The 19,395-nt window shown below is 59.7% G+C and overlaps 3 protein-coding genes across 10 annotated transcripts in view; all 3 read right to left on the bottom strand.

Annotated features, from left to right (window-relative positions):
* Window positions 1-1,473, bottom strand: part of TCEA2 (transcription elongation factor A2) — a 31,236-nt gene extending 29,763 nt beyond the window's left edge. For 7 of the 8 annotated variants that reach the window (XM_023183205.1, XM_023183207.1, XM_023183204.1 and 4 more), the window contains exon 1: window positions 1,223-1,432. The gene's annotated coding sequence lies outside the window, so the exon portion shown is untranslated. The other variant, XM_023183213.2, reaches the window with a different exon arrangement.
* A 3,344-nt stretch (window positions 1,474-4,817) lies between these two features.
* C20H20orf204 (chromosome 20 C20orf204 homolog) lies at window positions 4,818-6,855 on the bottom strand. The gene is made up of 4 exons (XM_023183251.1): window positions 6,798-6,855; window positions 5,627-6,030; window positions 5,381-5,533; window positions 4,818-5,208 (listed from the first exon to the last, which is right to left on the bottom strand). The coding sequence occupies exons 1-4, from the start codon at window positions 6,853-6,855 to the stop codon at window positions 5,071-5,073; spliced, it is 753 nt and encodes a 250-aa protein (XP_023039019.1). The 3' UTR covers window positions 4,818-5,070.
* Window positions 6,856-10,463: 3,608 nt separating this feature from the next.
* Window positions 10,464-19,395, bottom strand: part of PRPF6 (pre-mRNA processing factor 6) — a 39,550-nt gene continuing 30,618 nt past the window's right edge. The window contains exons 12-18 of the mRNA XM_026447252.1: window positions 18,529-18,648; window positions 17,379-17,555; window positions 16,837-16,970; window positions 16,002-16,093; window positions 14,529-14,643; window positions 11,525-11,651; window positions 10,464-10,738 (exon numbers count right to left, since the gene is read on the bottom strand). Of these exons, the coding sequence (XP_026303037.1) occupies window positions 10,586-10,738; window positions 11,525-11,651; window positions 14,529-14,643; window positions 16,002-16,093; window positions 16,837-16,970; window positions 17,379-17,555; window positions 18,529-18,648 (918 nt within the window). The 3' untranslated portion in view covers window positions 10,464-10,585. The remainder of the gene's footprint in view (window positions 10,739-11,524; window positions 11,652-14,528; window positions 14,644-16,001; window positions 16,094-16,836; window positions 16,971-17,378; window positions 17,556-18,528; window positions 18,649-19,395) is intronic.

Raw genomic sequence — 19,395 nt, 5'->3', positions numbered from 1 at the left:
AAAAAAAAAAAAAAAAAAAAAAAAAAAAAAAAAAAAAAACTAGCCGGGTGAGGTGGCGGGCGCTTGTAGTCCCAGCTACTCGGGAGGCTGAGGCAGGAGAATGCCGTAAACCCGGGAGGCGGAGCTTGCAGTGAGCTGAGATCGAGCCACTGCACTCCAGCCTGGGCGACAGAACGAGACTCCATCTCAAAAAAATAAAATAAAATAAAATAAAAAATAAAATTGCAAAAATGTGTATCTCTAATGACAAAGTCTGAACAATAGGTTAAGTGCCTGGAACCCATGTACTGGAACAGCTGCCGGAAAGGGAGGTCCAGAGCTGCAAACCTCCAATCCCAAACAGGCCCCTCAAAGCTAAGACCCTACAGGGACGGCTCAACCTCCATCCAGCCCACCCACCACTTCTGCCCCAGGCCAGGGAAGGAGCCTCCAGTCCTACAGAAGGAGCAGGGTCTCCTGGAGCACCTAGGGTCCTTCTTTCTTTTTTTCTCTTTTTTTTTTTTTTGATATGGAATCTCGCTCTGTCACCCAGGCTGGAGTGCAGTGGTGCAATCGCGGCTCACTGAAATCTCCGCCTCTCGGGTTCAAGCGATTCTTCTGCCTCAGCTCCCGAGGAGCTAGGACTACAGGCGCCCGCCACCCTGCCCGGCTAATTTTTGTATTATTAAGTAGAGACGGGTGTTTCACCGTATTGGCCAGGCTGGTCTCGATCTCCTGACCTCGTGATCCGCCCGCCTTGGCCTCCCAAAGTGCTGGGATTACAGGCGGGAGCCATCGCGCCGGCCAAGTTCATTCTTACTGAGACTCCTCTGGCCTGCTCCGGCTCCCCGCAACCTCTGTTCCCCGGGACCCCACCCCATCCTCCCCGACCCTGCTCCCTTCCCACGACCCCTGTCCCGTCCCCCTGACCCCCGCCCCGTCTACTGCGACCGCGCCCCGTCCCCCGCGACCCCCGCCCCGTCTCCCACGACCCCGTCCCATTCCCCATGACCCGTCCCAACCCCCACGACCCCGCCCCATCTCCCACGACCCCGTTCCATCCCCCACGACCCCCGTCCCGCCCCCACGCCCCCGCCCGCCAGCGCGAGAAAACAGGAAGCCGCGCGCGGCGGCGGCGCTGGAAGTGCAGGAAACGGCGGCGGGCGCGGCGCTTATCTCGGGCCGCAGCCCGGACCCCTGGCCTCAAGCCGGGCAGGGGGCGCCAAGGACAGGGCCTGCTCACCTGGTGGGGAGCCCTGACCGCGGCTGTCACAATCCGGCCAGGCCAGGCGGGGAGACTGCGAGGACGCCCGTGTCGGGACCTCCCGAAGGGAGCAAGACCGGAAGGCGACCCGGGAACCCGCGTCCAGCCCCAGGGCTGCCCACCTCCCCAGCGCACTCGGCCCTGCCCTGCCCCCAGAGGCCTGACCTCCTCATTTCCCCCAAAACAAGGACTCACTTCCCCCAGCAGGTGCGACCTCCCGCTGGCTCTTCCGGATTTTAATGGGGAGGGGGAAGAGCGGGGAGGAGCCATGGTTGTTTCTGTGTTTACAAAGCTGGGTCTTTTCCTGGGGAGGGGGCAGGATGGGGGCTGTCGCTGGGCCTCCCCTAGGGTCCTAAAGGCACTGGCAGAGACAATGGGCCCCAGCACCTGGCTTCCCCCCACCAGTGAGTATGTGTTTCCTGGAGTGGGGGGGACTTGTTTCCGAGTCAGCCACAGCTGGAGCAGGGGGGCCTCTCTGCACACCTGCAGGGCTCAGAGCCCACACAAGGCCGGGCACCTCCCAGGTCTGGGCACAGCTGTTTCCTCTGAGGACCACTCACACTCCTCCCCAGCCGTCTCCAGCCGCGGTGTGGTGGTCTGTCCTGTCCGCTCACAGGGCCTGGGTATGGCAGGTACCGAGACAACATCCATCTTTCCCACCACCTCCCTTGGGTCAGCTTCAGCAAAACTCCCAGGCTGGGGTGGGGGCCGGTGGCGGTGGTGGGGGAGGGTGCTTTGAGAGACCATAAGAGGCTGCATCCCCCACCGCTGAAGAGGTGGAGGTGGAGTGGGGAGAGAGAGGAGCTTGGGGGCAGGGGTGGGGAACACACAAGAGGAAAAGTCAGGATTAACTTTTGGTTTTGCAAATCCAGAGACTAGCCAGTTGCCCGAGTTCCAGATGTTCTTTCAAAGGCTCCCAGTCTGGGGAGGCCTCGGGACCCAGGCCCCCTTCAAAGCCTGCCTGGCCCCCTCTTCCCAGCGCTGCACATGGAGGGGTCTGACTCCTGAGCTGTGGGAAGTTGCACAACCCCAGCCAGTGCCCTGCAGGCCCCATCTGTTACCCTGGCACAGCCCCCACCTCCCTGGAGCAGCCAAGCCCTGAGAAGGCATGAGGGTGGGACAGGACAGTACTGTGTGCAGCCTCAACCCAGAAACAGTATTTTACAAAGAACCAGGCTCAGGCCACCTGCCCTGGGCCTCTGCAGGGAAGGCACCACCAGTCGGTCTATGGACATACAGGGCCAGTCCATGGGCTCTGCCCTCAGTGGTTCCATGGCCAATGGCTCTGTCCCTATCGGCCGTGGGGCCAGTGAGTCTCTTTCCATCTCTGGGTTGATTCTGGTCAGTTCCAGGCAACAAACCTTTGTTGAGCAGCTCATGTGCTAGCCTGGGCCAGGTGCTGGGGTACCATGCTGAGGGAGACATGCCTCTATCCTCATGGAGCTACAGAGGGGCTACGGTCCCAGCGCTGAACCCAAAGAGGACCTGAGCCTCTCAGGTCTGAGCAGGCACCGCGGCTTCTCTCCTAGTCTCTGTGGCTCTCGGTAGCTCTGGGCCTCTTCCTGTAGCTCCACACATGCCCCTACACCTAGTCTGGTTGGGCTGTCCCCACCCTGGACGAGTGAACTTTGTCCCAGAAGCCCAAAGCCCACCTTGCTCCCATTGTGCATGAGGGGGAGGAGCCATGGGCCAGGATGCAGGGCTTCTCACTCATCCATGTGGTCGTGGTCCAGGACTAGGCACGGACATGTGTCCCCAAAACCCTGAGGCCTCTGTTCCCCCTCCTGCCCCCAAGAGGCTGTGGTTCGTTTGAACCTTTCTCAGTCAGGGTAGAGGGAGCTGTTTCTGTTGCCCACCCATATCCCCAGCCTCTGATTGCTCTGAACAGCAGAACAGGAGCACTGTGGGTGGGCAGGAGCCATGGAGCAGCCCAGGAGGTCATGCATGGACAGAAGAGTGCCCTCCCCATGGCCCAGGGGTTGGGGCAGGTCTAAGTGCAAGAAGTCAGCTGCCCCTGGGGCAATGTGACAGTGGGAGCCTTCATGGAGGGCCTGTCCCCATCCTGTCCCTGAGCCCAGCCCAGAACCCTGGATTCTTTTCTTTCTCCAGGCCCCAAATCAGCTGCCTCCCAGCCACGCTCTGCTGTCCATACCTTATGCTCCACACCCCAGCATAAGTCGCCCACAGTTCCCCAGCTCCCTCAGGGACCTCAAACAGACCCACTCCCACTTTAGTGCTTCCCATGTTCAGGTTCCCCCAAAGACCCACCCAGGTACTCCAGCCAGGACCCTGGGCAGCCTGGACCTCTCTTCACCCTTTCATCCTCACCAGCCCTCCACACAAGCCACGGGGATCTTTCTAGATTCCCAATTTTAACATCCCTCTTTCACCAGAGACCTTCCGCTGCCTCGGGATAAGTCCGAGTGCCTCCCTCAAGTGCTTTGGCTCCAGCTGGGGCTCCTGCACCCTGCCTCTCCCCTTCATCCCTCCCACACTTGCCCACACTGGCCCCCATGGAGCAGGCAATGAAGAACTAGGCCTGGGAACGCTTGCTGGGTGCTTGTGCTCAGAGCATGACCAGGGACTCTGTCAGAAGTGCCAACTCTGCAGGTGAGTCCAAGGCTCTGAAGTCCAGGAAGCGTGGTCCCCAGCCTCCAGGCAGGGGATGTACGGCAGATCCCATGCCCTGGGCCTGGGTCTAAGGCCAGCTCTTACACTGCTGGCTGTGATTTGGGGCAAGTCTCACGGCCCCCTCGTGCTTCACTTTCCCCATTTATAAAACAGACAGTAGCTCTTGTTGTACAGACTAAATACATTAACACAGAGTGTGGAGTTGGGTCAGGGTCAGCTTGGGAGGTTACTTCTTTCTTCTGCTGCTGCCCCTGATCCCAAAGAATGCCAGAGGCACAGCCTGCTCGCTGCCTCTCAGGGAAGGGGAGGTTAACAGGTGTCAGGGACTTTACCTCCTGTGCTCCTCCATGGGCCGAGATCAGGGAGGGGGTGACAGACTCCCAGACCCGTGCATCAGATGAGGGAACCAGGGGTCAGTCCCCCAGCAAATGCAGGGTTCCAGGGGCCAGAAAGCAGGCCCCAGCCTGGCCAGTCCTGCAGAGGAGGCTGGGCAGTCTCTGAGCCCAGGCCGTGGCCACCCCTCCTGAGGCAGCAGGAAATAGCCTGGCCAAGCTCACAGCCAGGGCCCGCAGCTCCCGCTTCCCTTCGGGCCCGTTTCCTTTATCCGGTTGTTTTGCTCCGAATCCACCAAGTCCAGCCTTCCCCTCCCCTCAATTTCCACCCCCGGCCCCGGTCCAAAGTGGAGCAGGATGGTTACGTGACGTTTTAGAGGCCCCAGGAGTCCCCCGCTCTCCCCTCCGCCCAGCCGGGAGCAGCTGACCGAGCCGGAGCGCGCCCAGCGTCCCGCGCCCGCCCTCTGCTGCCCGAGGCTGGGAGCGGCGGCTCCGCCCCGTCCAGGTGCCACAGGAAGTGCCGCTCCCCGCATTCCCCCTCCGCCGCCCCCCGCCATCGAAGCGCAGATCCCGGGGCGGTCCTAGGCCCACAGAGAGGCAGGCGAAGGGAGTGCCGGACCCGCGGCGCCAGCTCCGTTTATTGAGGCCTTCGGCGCGTGGAGGGCGGGCCTCCTCCGAGACCCAGCGGCGGCCGGGCGCGCTCCCTTCTCCAAGTCCTGGGCCCTCCGGGGAGCGCGGGCTGCGTCGAGCGAGGGGCCGAGGTCACCAAGTCGACAAAACGATGCGCGTCTCCAGGCTCTGCCGCGGCCCCGCTGGTTCTCCTCCCCGCGCAGGGCGCTGAAGGCAGAGCCAGGCCGGGCCGCGCTAGGAGCCCCCGGAGGCCGGGGCGTGCAACGCGAAGAGCTTCTCCCAGCAGGTGGCGACGGCGTCCAGGGCGCGCAGCAGGAGCTGCCTTCGGCCGCCGCGACGCCGGGCAGGGCGCACCTCGGGCCGCCGGCTCCGCTGTCGGGGACAGGGCGGTCAGCGAATGCGCACGGCGCCCGCGCCCAGCCCGGCCCGGGAAGGGAGGCGCGGCCCAGCCCGACCTCAGCCTAGGGCCGTGGAGCCCCGGGACGCGCGGCGGCCCTGTGGGGTTAGGGGAGGTCTGGCCCCGGGTGCACTCAGGGACGCACACCTGGGGCAGCGTCCTGCAGTGGCGCCGCATCACCGCCTCGGTGCGCACAGCCACGGTCCATGCAGCTCTCTCCAGGGCACCGCGGCGGCTCCCGGCCACCGCCCCGCGCAGGGTCCGACCCAGGGATGAGATGGACAGGAGGATACTGTGCTCCTGGGGAGGGAAGGGAGGAAGGCGGGGTGGGGGTGGGGGGAGACTGAGAGAGGAGCAGACCGGCGAACTTGGGTAGGGGCGCCTCCTCCATACCTTCTGGGCGCCACAGGAGGCCCGAGGGCGTCCCCGCCGTCCGGAGCTCCCGGGTCTAGTCAGGTTTTTCTGTATGAAATGAAAGTGTCTGGAGCCTGGCCTGGTCTCTTCGGCCCCCGCCCCGCCCCACTTCACGGCAGCCTGCAGATCCTCGAAGATGATGGCGCGATAGTGGCGAAGCACGTCGGGGACGCTGCAGGCCGGGGAATGGGCGCGGCTTGGCGCGGTCCCCAGCAGCGCCAACAGAAGCGCCCAGAGTGCAGGCTTGGGGGATACCTGGAGGAGACAGCAGGTTGGGGTCAGGCCTGGGGGCGGGGGTTCCCAGCACAGGGAGCAGCCAGCCCGCCTGCACTTTGTTTCCGTAGAAGCCCCACCCCCTTCCCCACCCCACGGGATCTCTGAGCCTTATGAAATGGACATGTCACCAATCAAGAAAGGCTGTAGGCACAGGCCTGGTGGGATGAATCAGGAGAGACAACAGATAAGTCTGCAAACCAGACAGCTCTATGCTCCCTGCAAAAATGTGCAAGGGGTGAGTGATGTGGACTGGGAGGCCACGTCACTGAGCCCTGAAGACCAGCAGGAGACAGAGGGGGCAGGGCCAGAGGCAGGAGAGCCTGGCTCTGTGGTCCATGTAGGAGTGGGGCCAGCAAGGGGTGGAGCACCCTCAAGACGGCACAGAGCAGGGCCCACCTGGCCCTGCACAGCTCGAGTGGGGCTGGTCTGCAGGCTCTTGGGGGTACAGTAGGAAGTTGTCCCAGTACAGGCTGTCCCACCCATGGCCATGCCCATTCAACTCCACACCTCCCACACTGGCGCCCTCTGGGTTAGCTCACAGAGACATGGGAACTGGGGAGCTCCTTGTACCTCCAAGCCAAGTGGGGCAGGGGCTCAGAGCTCCAAGCCACACCCGATTGGAAGGGGAAAGCTGGGGGGACTCCCAGAAGCCACAGAGAAGGAAGGAGCCACCACATCCAGCCCCAACCAACAGTTGCAAAAGCCCCCTCTGCCTGTACCAGCCGCCCCACGCCATCCCTCCAGGCAGCCTATGCCACAGGCCTCCACCGACCCAAAGTGGAGGGCCTGCTCCCACAGGGAAAAAGCCCAGACATCAAGGAGACAGCTGATGGCCCCCAGGTTCCCAGCCACTCAAAAGGGGCCAGCCCCAAACCTTCCCCTGGGCCCCGGATGGAGTCAGACAGCAGATCTAGGGCTGGAAAATTAATCATGCGAACCCGACCGAGATAACAGGACTCGACTCGGCTTCCCAGCCCTTGCAGGGGAGCCTGACCAAGCAGCACCCCAACCCTCGCCTAGAGCTGGGGGCCTGGTGGGGGTGGCAGCTCCTGCTCGGAGCACGGAGCAGCAATGGCTGGAAGAGTAGAGGGCTTGCTACAGCCCCTTCTTGAACCTGGCCCCCCAACCACACACGCCACGGCCAACTTGGTGGGCTCAGAATTGCCACGTCATCCCCTCTGCCCGCTCTGGGTCAGAGGTCATAGCGAAAAGCAGAGCCTGACTCCTAAGCAGGCCAGCTGGAGCTGCAAGGATGTCCAGCACCTGCTGTGTCCCAGCCAGGTGGGGCAGACAGGCTGCCCTGGGAGTCCCACCTGGCCTGTTAGTAGCACTTCCTGGCTCAAGCCTCAGCCCAGCTTAGAACAGGGTGGCCCGGCACCCGGGAGCCCCCCTCGCCCAACTACCAGAAGCCAGGGCACATGCACCCACTGCCACCCACAGTGACACAGTGACCAGAGCCAACTGTAGATCTCCCGGGGGGACTCGGGAACAAGCAGTGTCTCCTGAGCTGTGTGCACCCCCAGCCCCTCCACCCAAGTGAGCCCCCTCCCTAGAGGAGGCCCACAGCTGCTCACCATGGGCCTTTCAGGGTCTTGCCCTCCCTCACTCCCGCCAGCAGGCCACACACATGATCCTGGGGTCCTCGGACAGGGTGTGCACCACCGCACCAGGTCCAACACCAGCCAACGGCTTCCCTGGACAGGCTGCCTGGAGGACTGCAGAGGGGCAGGCCAGGCGGAGGCTTTTGAAGTTGGCTCCTCCAAGCTGAGGGAGGGAGCAGGAGAGGGAAGGAGAGGCCACGCAATCCCAGCCCTGCCCCCTCCTCCCAGCTCCCTATCACTTCAATTAACCTGGCCCTGGAACGGAGCAGCCACCTCTCCCAGGGGATGCAGGGCTAATGTGGGTCTTGGATTAACTTGTCAGTCCCAGAGATACCGTTCTGTCAAGGGGGGTGGGGCGCTGTGTGGGCTGGGCGGTGCCGGGCCCAGCTGGTGGGGGAGGGGAGCCAGGTGAGACCGGGGCCAACTCTGTGGCCAGCAAGTGCTGCCTCTCCCAGGGAGCTGGCTGATGGGCAGAGCTGGTAGGAGGCCTCATCCCCTCCCCAGCTGCCGGACTTGCAGCCTGACATCCAGGGGGCCCTGCCCTAGCAGGTCCCAAGACATGGGGCTTCCCGGGCCCCTGCTGCTGGCCCGGCCTCACTCCTCCTGGGCGGAGGCGTCTCGCTGGGGCTGTGACTCTGCTGCCTGCCGTAGACACCCGGGAGCAGGTGGGTCCCCATCCTTGGCTGCTGTCACTTCTGCTGCGGTCTGGGGCAGGCACTCTGGTTTGCAGCCTGACAGGCCGTGGTGAAGACACCTCAGAACAAGAACAACCTCTGAGGCACAACTCACCTTCGTGGGCTGAAAAAATCTCAGTTGAAGACAGGTGAAGGTCGTTTCCCAGGGGAAAAGTCAGTGATTCACACAACAGTCAAGAACAGACCACACAGGTGACAGGAGTCCCCTAGGACTGTAACACTGCGTCTTTCCGTTTTTGCTTTTTCTGTGCTTGGATGTGATTAAATGCTGTGACAGGCTGTGCGGGTCTGCAGCCCAGGAGCCCCAGGCTCTGGCACACAGCCTGGGGGTGCAGGAGGCCTTGCCTGCCAGCCTTGCGTAAATGCACTCTTTCATATTTGCAAGACATCGTCATCTAACGAGGTGTTTCTCAGAATGTGTCCCCACCGTTAAGTGACGCACAACTCTGGAACTTTCCAAGGGCCCTGCGGGAAGCCTCCCCTGAACGTGGCCTGACATTCTTCACACGGACAACGCGAGTGCTCTGGAACTTTCCAAGGGCCCTGCGGGAAGCCTCTCCCCTGAACGTGGCCTGACACATTGTTTTCTGTGTGACCCTCAATGCCCACCCAGCTGAGCTCGGAGAAGTGCTTCCTTCCTCGGCCTCGGTGTCCACATCTGCACAGGGCCGGGCTGACTTTACAAACTCCAAAAAGCTGCAGAACTCTCTTCATCTTCAGAGTCAATGTTGAAGGCTCTCTCATGCTTCCATGTCTCCACGAAAGATCCAAGGAAACTCCTCCACAAGTCAAATTAAAACACTCGTGAAGCTCCAGCAGCTGCTCCCCAGGACGGGGCGAGAGGAAGGACTTCCAGACTCCAATGATTTGAGCTGGACCCCAGGTTGCCTGCCCAGCAGAGACCAACCAGCAGTTCCTGACCCCACACGGGTGGCAGGTCCCTTGCCCTGGACTGGCCATGTCCTCGAGGTCCCCAGAACCACAGGGAAGGGGGACCCACACTCACATTCTGGTCTACCAGGACCACCCCATGTGCAGACAGGGATCCCCCACCCCAGCCATTCTCACTCATCAGGAGCAGGCAGACCACAAGGCCTAGCACAGGCCCCCATGTGCAGGAGGGCAGAGCTGTGGGTCAGTGACTGACCACCATCACAGGCCCTGCCATTGGTACCACAAAACAGGTTGGGACCCTCCGGGGCTCCCCTCTCACAAGGAAAGTCCAGGCACAGCTGCTCTCCAGCAGCCTTCTTGGCCCACGTGACAGTGCCCTCCTCCTCCCCTGCAAGCCTAAACAACTGTCCACCCACACCCTCTGGGCCAGCCATGACCTCCAGCCAGATGTCTCCAGCCCTGGCCTACACAAGAGCCAGCTGGCTCCCTGCTGGATGCACACACACGATCCCAGGCCTGAGGCTGTCCTTTATCCTTACGCAGCTAAGGCTGAAAAGAAGCCAAGTCTCCCAGGTAATGCAACGTTCAACCCGGAGATGAGAACCATTACAGTGCTTTAAGGTTAAATTAGCAAAAATAAACTCACGGCCAGGTGCGGTGGCTCACGCCTGTAATCCCAGCACTTTGGGAGGCCAAGGCGGATGGATCACCTGAGGTCAGGAGTTTGGAAGCGGGCGCCTGTAGTACCAGCTACTCGGGAGGCTGAGACAGGAGAATTGCTTGAACCCAGGAGGCAGAGGTTGCAGTGAACCGAGATCGTGCCACTGCACTCCAGCCTGGGCAACAAAGCGAGACTCTGTCTCAAAAATAAATAAACTCACCTCCAAAGGTAAGAACACCTCTTACTGGTGACATTGTCACTCAGCACATGCCTGAGGGGCCTGGGAGGCCGTATGGAGAGGCCCTGGGCAGAGCTGAGTTCTGTTTGCACTCAGACCCCAGGGAGGTCCCAGCTGTCCCCTGACCAAGACCCTTGCAGGCGGCTGCCAGGCTCCTGCGAGCACCTTTGTCCTGCATGCAGCTCGGTCCCCACTATCTCCAGCTGTCCCCACACAGGGCTTTCGGCCAGAACATCTGCACTCCCACCACCTTCTCTACAGTCTTGGGGAACCCGGGCACCTCCACAGTGCTGCCTCTGTGAGACACTGGCTATCTGCAAGAGGCTTCTGCCCAGGCAAGGGAGATCGCAGCCACGCCAGGACAGTGTGGCACAGGCCAGGACAGGCCGGACTAGGGCAGCAGAAGCAGGAGCCAGGGAAGGGCCCCAGAGAAAACCAGCAGGCTGTCTGCTCTGACACGAGACATAAAAACTTTTAATGAAGGAGGACACGGCTCAGGGCCCTTCCACATGCCCTCCCACGTGCGGCCCAACCCTGCCCCACGGAGACCAGCTACGGCGAGCGACCGGTCAATCAGAAGGTGTTCTTGATGCGGCCGGCCACCAGCCTAAGGATGTCCCCAATCTTCTTCTGCCAGTTGGCGATGTCCTTGGACACGGCGCACCACAGCTCCCCATGCCGCGGCTCTGCACTCTCACAGCGCTTCCGCACCTCCTCCTGCTGCTCCTGGGGGGACCACAGGGCACTTCAGGCAGGGGTCCTCCCACGCTACTCCCCAGACCTCGCCTGCTTCTCGCCTGCCCCCATGCAGACCTGGCTCTGGCAGGACCAACCCCAACTGGCGGGCGAGGGGGCACAGGCCCTGCACCAGAAGGCAAGGCTCTTTCAGGTGTGTTCCTCAAAGGAGCCTGAGGAGCACGGACCCCCCAGCCTCAGCGCACAGATGAGGAACTGAGCCAGGCTCCCCATGTCTGTGCCTCACACAAGTGCTCACATCTGCCGTCTCCAAACAAGGAGTTAGGGTTCATGTGGGCTGGCAACACTTTCCAGGGAAGACCAGGACAGCCTGACCACCTCCAGCACAGCTCTGACAAAGCTTGGCTCTGGGGGGCAGGTGGGAGCAGAGGGGCTGCTGTCCAGGCTATCCTAGAAAGCCATACCCAGGCTCAGGCCCAAGAAAAAGGCCAACTCCATTCCCATTCCTCAAGTGAGCCCAGGCCCCAGCCAGCAAATAACTCATTAAAATACGCCAGCAGACAGGCCACTCTAATGGACAGGGCATCTCAATTCCAGGGTGTGGAGCTGTGAGGCTATAAGCAGAAAACAGATGTGGAGGCAGAGACTGCCTTGTGGGGGGGCGTCGAGGATGCTGTGCCCCACCCACCCGGTCCATCCTCCCAACCCCGGGCAGAGTCACGCGGGCTGTGGCCACCTCCTAGAGCCCCCAGGGCTGGCGGAACTCCCCACCACAGTCCCAGAAGGCACTGAGCGGCGGTCTGCCGAGGGCCTCACCTCGGTGCCATGCTGCAGCTCAAACTTGTAGAAGAAGGCCCAGGCATCCCCCAGGTCCGAGTCGATCTTCACAGTGCGGTGGAACCACTCCCTGGCCTTGGTGATCTTCCGCTGGCTCCAAAACAGCCTGTTCCGGAAGAAGGACGGGAACCCAGAGTGAGTGGCTGCAGGACAGTGTTCTGGGGCAGGGGAAGGGCTCCAGGGCCATCAGCGTCATCCCTGACCCGCAGCCCTGGTGCTCCCCACAAGAAGGCCCGAGGAGCAGGGCCTGGGCTGATCTGGAAATTACCCCAGATCATTAACTTGAAGTCGTCCTTCACGGGTCTAACCAAATGGTTTTTTTTTTTTTTTTGAGACAGAGTCTTGCTCTGTCGCCCAGGCTGGAGTGCAGTGGTGCAATCTCCACTCACCGCAACCTCTGCCTCCTGGTTCAAGCAATTCTCCTGCCTCAGCCTCTTGAGTAGCTGGGATTACAGGAACGCGCCACCACACCCGGCTAATTTTTGTATTTTTAGTAGAGATGGGGTTTCACTGTGTTGGTCAGGCTGGTCTCAAACTCCTGACCTCGTGATCCACCTGCCTCAGCCTCCCAGTGCTGGGATTATAGGCATGAGCCACCGTGCCCGGCCCAAATTGTTTCTTTAAAAATTCACACGAGGCCGGGCGCGGTGGCTCAAGCCCGTAATCCCAGCACTTTGGGAGGCCGAGACGGGCGGATCACGAGGTCAGGAGATCGAGACCATCCTGGCCAACACGGTGAAACCCCGTCTCTACTAAAAAATGCAAAAAACTAGCCGGGCGAGGTGGCGGGCGCCTGTAGTCCCAGCTACTCCGGAGGCTGAGGCGGGAGAATGGCGTGAACCCGGGAGGCAGAGCTTGCAGTGAGCTGAGATCCGGCCACTGCACTCCAGCCTGGGCGACAGAGCGAGACTCCGTCTCAAAATTTAAAAAAAAAAAAAAAAAATTCACACGCAGGGAAAGACCTTCCAACTCCATAAAATTAGGGTCAAATACAAGGAGATGAAACTAACCCTGACACAAAATTAAACTACAACTTTGATGAGGGAAAGTTATACAGTTTCAGCTCCTCACTGAGACACCTGCTGGATCATCCTGCCCCGCCTGGCCTCCAGCAGCAACCCCAGTGAACACTGAGAAGACGGACTTCGGGCAGCACCAGGGCCTGGGCCTGCAGCCCGCAGGCCACAGGATTCACACCACCGTGCCTGCCAGGCACATGGACACCTGAAAACCAGGCCTGAAGAGGTCCATGCTGGACTATCAGAGGCTGGAGAAAGGATGGCGGGCACTGCTGCTGGGCACGCTGGCAGGCCCGGGACTCTGCGTTGCTGCCACCCTTTCCACCCTCTCCTCAGGGTCACCTCCCCCTGGAGCCAGAGGCACCGCAGTCAAGAGACAACACGAGGAACCCCTCCACTCCAGGCAGCTGTTTGGGTTCGTCTCAGTTGCCAAACGGAATTATTTCACACTCTGATAACGTGATTGTTTTTTAAGCCTTGTGGTATTCTTAATTGCCCAGTGTTAGATAAACTGTGATTTAAAGAGCACAAACCCAGATAGCAGACACACACAACACTGGCTTGGGAAGAGCAAGGAGTGACTTATTTACTTTAGCAAAGCCTTTTATAAGGTTTTATGGCTGCACTATCAGAGTGTCACCCAGAAGTCACTCTGGGAGGTGGACGCACAGGGCAGGACCAAGGGAGCACCAGGCAGACACAAGCCTCCCTGTGGGGAGCCTCTCTCATGTGTCGGGGGCCCGCGGGCAGGGGAGAGGAGGTGCCCCTACAGGCAGGCTTGCGGGGGCAGCACCCAGACCTCTGGAGACTAAGCACCACTGCCACCCAGTGCTGGGGAGAAGGGATGGAGAGAATCAAGAGCCGGCACTAGGAAGGCTGTTGTCTCTGCATGACCCATGGCAGGGCAGGTGGGGGGGAAGCCGGGCACATGAGGTGAGGCCCCTCGCGGCTGGGTCAGACACGCCACCTCGCCAGGTGAGCCCAGGTCCTGAGCTGCAGCCTCAGGAGTCCAGGGTTCTTCTAAGAACTCCCTTCACCCCTACATGGTCACTTCCCAGCCTCCTGACGCACACTCAGGCCCAGCTCCTTCTCAGACCGTCATCCTCTTTCTAGAAGGAGACAGAGACCCTGTGGGTCAGGGGTGGCCCCAAGCTCCCTGCTGTGCCCTGCACGTGGCAGGCCTTTGCCCACATGTGCCTAGAGTCTGCACGCTCTGCCCCATGGCAACAAGCAGCTGCCTGCGAAGTTCCAGAGTCACGTCCCCAGCGAGTCTCTGACCCAGCGGCCAGCACACCCAAGTGTGAATCACATGGTGTGAGGTCACTCACTGATCTCTGCCTCCCCTTCACATCATGTCTTCTGAGACAGCCTCCAGCACAGTCATCTTGGCACCCCTAGGCACACAGATTAGGCTCCCATCTCCAGCTCTGGATTATTTACGGGGCCACAGAGCTGAAAGTGATTTCTTGCCCCAACATAAAGCCTCTTGTCCAAAGGGGCTTTGCTCACCACTTAAAATTCTGTGTGAACCAACATCAGCAAATCTATCCTGTAACCCAGGCCTGTGTAGATGTAAACTAAAAAATTGCAGAGACAAAGACAGCAGCCTCCTAGAAGAAGCCGGAACAGAGGAAGGGTTGAACCACACCCAGGGGATCTCTGGGGAGGGAGGGAGGGAGGGAGAGAGAGAGAAACAGAAAAAGAGAGACAGATAGAGAGACTGGCTGTCCCTCCCCAGGGCTTTGGGACAGAAGCCCAGGTGATGCTGCAGCACCCTCAGGTTTGTCTCTGCCAGGAGCGGCGCCTGCCCCAGACCACAGCAGGAGTGACAGCAGCTGAGGATCGGGGGAGCCCACCCTGCTGCCGGGCATCTTTACAATGACCAGGGAGAGGCAGACAGACTCTGGAAAAAGAGCCCATGAGGATCCCAAGGGTCCGCAATCCTGTGGGGACGCCTCACTCACTTGGCCACGGCCAGGAGCACATGAGGGTCATGCTCACACTTCTTCAGGGCATCCACGCTCTTGGTCCTCCTCTGGGGCCTCGCCTCGAGGAAGATGGCCTCAGACCACAGGATACCTGCAATTCAGAAACAAAGAACAAAGATCTGCCCTCTAGCCTCCGGTTCCGGAAAGGTGCCCAGCCTGCAGAGATCTAACCCAGGACGTCCTCAGACGGTGACGGGGGCCTCCCACGCACTGCTCGCAGAATTGTGCAAGAACCACAAAGGATGAGTGCTCTGACCACCCCCCAAACCATGGCAGCCCCAAGGGCACAGATGGGACACTCTGCAGAGTTTCACTCTGTCGTTCAGGCTGGAGTGCAGTGGCGCAATCTTGGCTCACTGCAACCTCCCACTCCCAGGCTCAAGCAATTCTCCTGCCTCAGTCTCCCAAGTAGCTGGAATTACAGGCGTGCGCCACCATGCCCAGCTAATTTGTGTATTTTAGTAGACGGGGTTTCACCATGTTGGCCAGGTTGGTCTCAAACTCCTGACCTCAGGTGATCCACCCACCTCAGCCTCCCAAAGTTCTGGGATTACAGGAGTGAGCCACCGCTCTCGACCGATTTATTTGTTTTTTGAGACAGCGTTTCACTCCTGTCGTCCAGGCTGGAGGGCAGTGGTGCGATCTCGGCTCACTGCAACCTCTGTTTCCCCGGTTCAAGTGATTCTTGTGCCTCAGTCTCCCAAGTAGCTGGGACTACAGGCACGTGCCAATGTGCCTGGCTACTTTTTGGAATTTTTTTTTTTTTTTTTTTTTTTTTTTTGAGACAGAGTCTCGCTCTGTCATCCGGGCTGGAGTGCAGTGACTGGTCTCAGCTCACTGCAAGCTCCGTCTCCCGGGTTTATGCCATTCTCCTGCCTCAGCCTCCCGAGTAGCTGGGACTACAGGCGCCCGCCACCTCGCCCAGCTAGTTTTTTTTGTATTTTTTAGTAGAGACAGGGTTTCACCATGTTAGCCAGGATGGTCTCGATCTGCTGACCTCGTGATCCGCCCATCTGGGCCTCCCAAAGTGCTGGGATTACAGGCTTGAGCCACCGCGCCCGGCCCTTTTTGTATTTTTTATAGAGACGGGGTTTCACTATGTTGCCCAGGCTGGTCTCAAGCGATGGACTCCTGGACTCAAGCGATCCTCCCGCCTCAGCCTCCCAAAATGCTGAGATTACAGGCATGAGCCACCACACCTGGCCAATTTCTTTTAAATTTTAAAAGAAAAAGAAATGATAACACTTCAGAACATGAAATCAAATTCTCCCATTTTGAGGCCAGGAATTTCATTAAAATGTCTTAATGGCCAAGTATAGCTGAAACTTTCGACTGAAATGATTCACACAAACAAAACATTTTAGTAAAGTCTGTCGGAAGCCTGAGTCCCCACTCCGTCAGGAAGCACCAGCCCTGTTGAGTCTGGGAAGCCAGGAAGCACCCCCTTACCAGAGTTAGGGCACTCCTGCAGCGCCTTGGCCATGAGCGTATTTGCGATGTTCTTCAGCCCTGCACGGTACTCCAGCCGCACGGACTCCAGCCTGAGGAGACAGGCCCCGGGAAGTCCCACAGCCATCTACCAACGGCGCATATTCTGGTAGCTTCTAGGAAGCCTTGTCTGAAAAGGCTCCCCACCCAGTCACAGCAGCAAGAACTCCATTCCCTGCACAGCAGAGCTCACCCACCACAGAAGCAATGCGCTGCTGCCCACATCCCTGCCAGCCCCACTGGCAACCGCCCCAAGGCAACACCTCAGAAACTGACGCTGTCCAGATGCAGGTGAAGGCATCCAGAACAAGCAAGACCAGCCTGGGAGAGCCAGGGCCGCACAAGGCCCCAGGAGCTGCCTGTCTGCAGCAGTGCCCGCGCAGTACTCCAGCCCCGTCACCCTGAGCTGGATGCAGCACCTCCATGAACAGAGCCCGCACCTCGCAGACTCCTGCCCACCTCCAGGGCCCTCCAAGCCACCTCCTCTGTGGAGTCAGCTCTCCGGGGTCCATCCTTCCCTCGTCCCAGCTATCGTTAACCCCTCCCTCTCCCAGGCACCCTCCATCAGAACACAAATTAAACTGCATCAAACCATCTGCAGGCCTGTCACAGTACCTAAGCCGAACTCTCCCAAGGCAGGGACCGTGATTTTTCATGGCCAGCACCTACTACCTCGCAAGCCCCGGAGCCTGGAATCGCTGCACAGGTCACTCCACACAAGCAGCGGGTGAGGACGGCCCACCTGATGGGTAAGCTGTGCCAAGAGCCCAGGCTGCCTGCACCTATCAGGACTCACCACAGCCCAGGGTTCTTTGGGTTCTTCAGACGAGACTTTTCCAAAATGGCCCGGGCCCGAGTGAGCTGCCCAATCTTCTCCTCCAGCCGAGAGAGCAGAAGCCACAGGGGTGTGGAGTGGGGACACTTCTTCAACTGCAGCCAACAAGTGAGAGCGCAGCTCAGGTGGTGTCTATGAGGAACTGGGACACAGCTATGCCAGCTGCTCACTGCAGTGGGCGAGCCAGCACCTCAGGGCTGCCTGTGTCCCACTCTGCATTTGTGGGTTTACAAATGTGCGGTGGTGCTGTGGACCTGTGCACACAGGTCTGTACATACCAGCCTTTACTTCAGGTGTGCCACGCTCTGCACTTCTGAGAGCAGTGTGTGCAAAGCACAGAACTCAGTGAGGGGACCGGGGTGTGGGTCCTGAGCGCACAGCTCCCTCGCTGTAACCCCCAGCCCTCCACATCTCCTCAGAGGTGAAGGGCAATGACCCTGCACCAGGGGGCTCAGTTTTGTGAGTGCCGGGTCAGCGGCAGCCCAAGGCGCAGGCAGACGTACCCCCTGGTTATAGGCTTCCCGCGCGTTCTCCATCATCTCCTTCTGCTCCTCGATCTGCCCCTTCATCATCCACAGCTTGGGGAAGTCCTCATAGTGGCGCAGGGCCTCCTCGCACAGATCCTGGGCTGCCCTGATGTTGTCTTGCACCCACTCCAGCTTCACAGACTTCATGAACACCTGTGGGGCAGACACGCATCATCAGCAGGGCGTCGGCTCCAGGGTACGTGCTTCGTGTTACGCTCGTCCCCAACACTGTTACCTGCAGCACTGTGGGTACTTGTGTCAGCTTTTCATAGCCTGTTTGTGTACACAAAAGGTGGGGATAAATATATGAGTATGTTTTTGTTTTGTTTTTTTGAGATAGAGTCTTGCTCTGTCACCCAGGCTGGAGTGTAGTGGCATGATCTCGGCTCACTGCAAGCTCTGCCTCCCAGGTTCAAGCGATTCTCCTGCCTCAGCCTCCCAAGTAGCTGTGACTACAGGCGTGTGCTACCATACCTGGCTAATTTTGTATTTTTAGTAGAGATGGGGTTTCACCATGTTGGTCAGGCTGGTGTTGAACTCCTGACCTCGTGATCTACCCTCCTCGGCTTCCCAAAGTGCTGGGATTGCAGGTGTGAGCCACCACGCCCAGCCGTATGCAGGTTTTGTTGTTGTTGTTGTTGTTGAGTTTCCCTCTTGCTGCCCAGGCTGGAGTGCAGTGGAGTGATCTCGGCTCATGGCAACCTCCGCCCCCAGTTTCAAGCAATTCTCCTGCCTCAGCCTCCTGAGTAGCTGGGATTACAGGCATGTGCCACCACGTCCAGCTAATTTGTATTTTTAGTAGAGACAGGGTTTCTCCATGTTGGTCAGGCTGGTCTCAAACTCCCACCCTTAGGTAATCCATCTGCCCTGGCCTCCCAAAGAGATGGGATTATAGGCGTGAGAGCCACTACGCCCGGCCATACGGATGTTTTAAAGTCACATCACAAAGATGAGTGTGTTGTGTGCTGAGATTACAGACGTGAGCCACCGTGCCCGGCCATATGAATGTGCTCTGGTCTCGTTTGCCTGCTGTCATCTCACTCACATCACCACTCAAGCCAGGCGTGGGGCCCACGTGTGCACACCACGCACCCCGGATGGCCCAGCCCTGCCTGCCACTGCATACCCGGGCGGTGGGGGCGCTGCTCCGCGCCTTGGCCAGCAGCCTCCGGGCCCGCTCGTACTCATCATTCTCGGACTCCAGCTTCACGGCCGCCAGCCAGATCTCCTCGCTGTTGGGGTTGGCCTGGAGGGCAAGTACAGCAGCGTCAAGAGGGGTCAGAACACAGGGACCAGCGCCTGATCACACTTAATCAAAAGCAGGCAGGCAGGAACCGAGCCAGGCCTTGTTCTGCTGCAGGATGAGTCTGGTCCAAGCCCTTCCCAGGGAGGAGATGACAGAGCGGACTCCAGTGCAAGAACCCGGACTCACCTGGAAACACACAGGCCCACGTTCACGCGAGGACAGCGAGGAGGCTGCCACAGCACTGAGCACTAATGAGGGTGGGTGCAGGGCCATCTTATCCAGGATCCATCCACACCCTCTCAAAGCCCCTCAATGGGTCACTCACACCCTATATAGACCCACCACACCCAACCTCGCTCTTTGCCCTGAGCCTGATGAAAGGAAGCCAGCTGTTCTGTCCTCATGAGCCCACATGGGCAGGAGAAAGGACTCCCAGAGTGCCACTGACATGTGGAGAAGGCGTCCACAGGCCGAGGAGGCTCACACAGCCCAGAGCCCAGTGGAGACGCAGGCTCTGCCCTCAGAGCCTCCCCAGGGCTGGTGCCCAGGGCTGTCTGAATGCGTCCTAATCAGCACAGCAGCCCACTGACCATGCAAGATGACCACGTCACAGACCTGAAAAGCAGCCCAAACACGATGGGCAAGGAAAGCCGCCTGACAGGCAGCAGAGAGCGGGCAGGCGGCGGGGACGCTGCAGTCATCCACAGGAGTGATGCCATCTCAGACAGGCAGCTGAGAGCAGCAGGT

This window comes from Piliocolobus tephrosceles, chromosome 20 (genome assembly GCF_002776525.5).
Source record: "Piliocolobus tephrosceles isolate RC106 chromosome 20, ASM277652v3, whole genome shotgun sequence".
NCBI lineage: Eukaryota > Metazoa > Chordata > Mammalia > Primates > Cercopithecidae > Piliocolobus > Piliocolobus tephrosceles.
The sequence above is the reverse complement of the archived record's forward strand: the minus strand, read 5'-3'. Positions and strand labels throughout refer to the sequence as shown.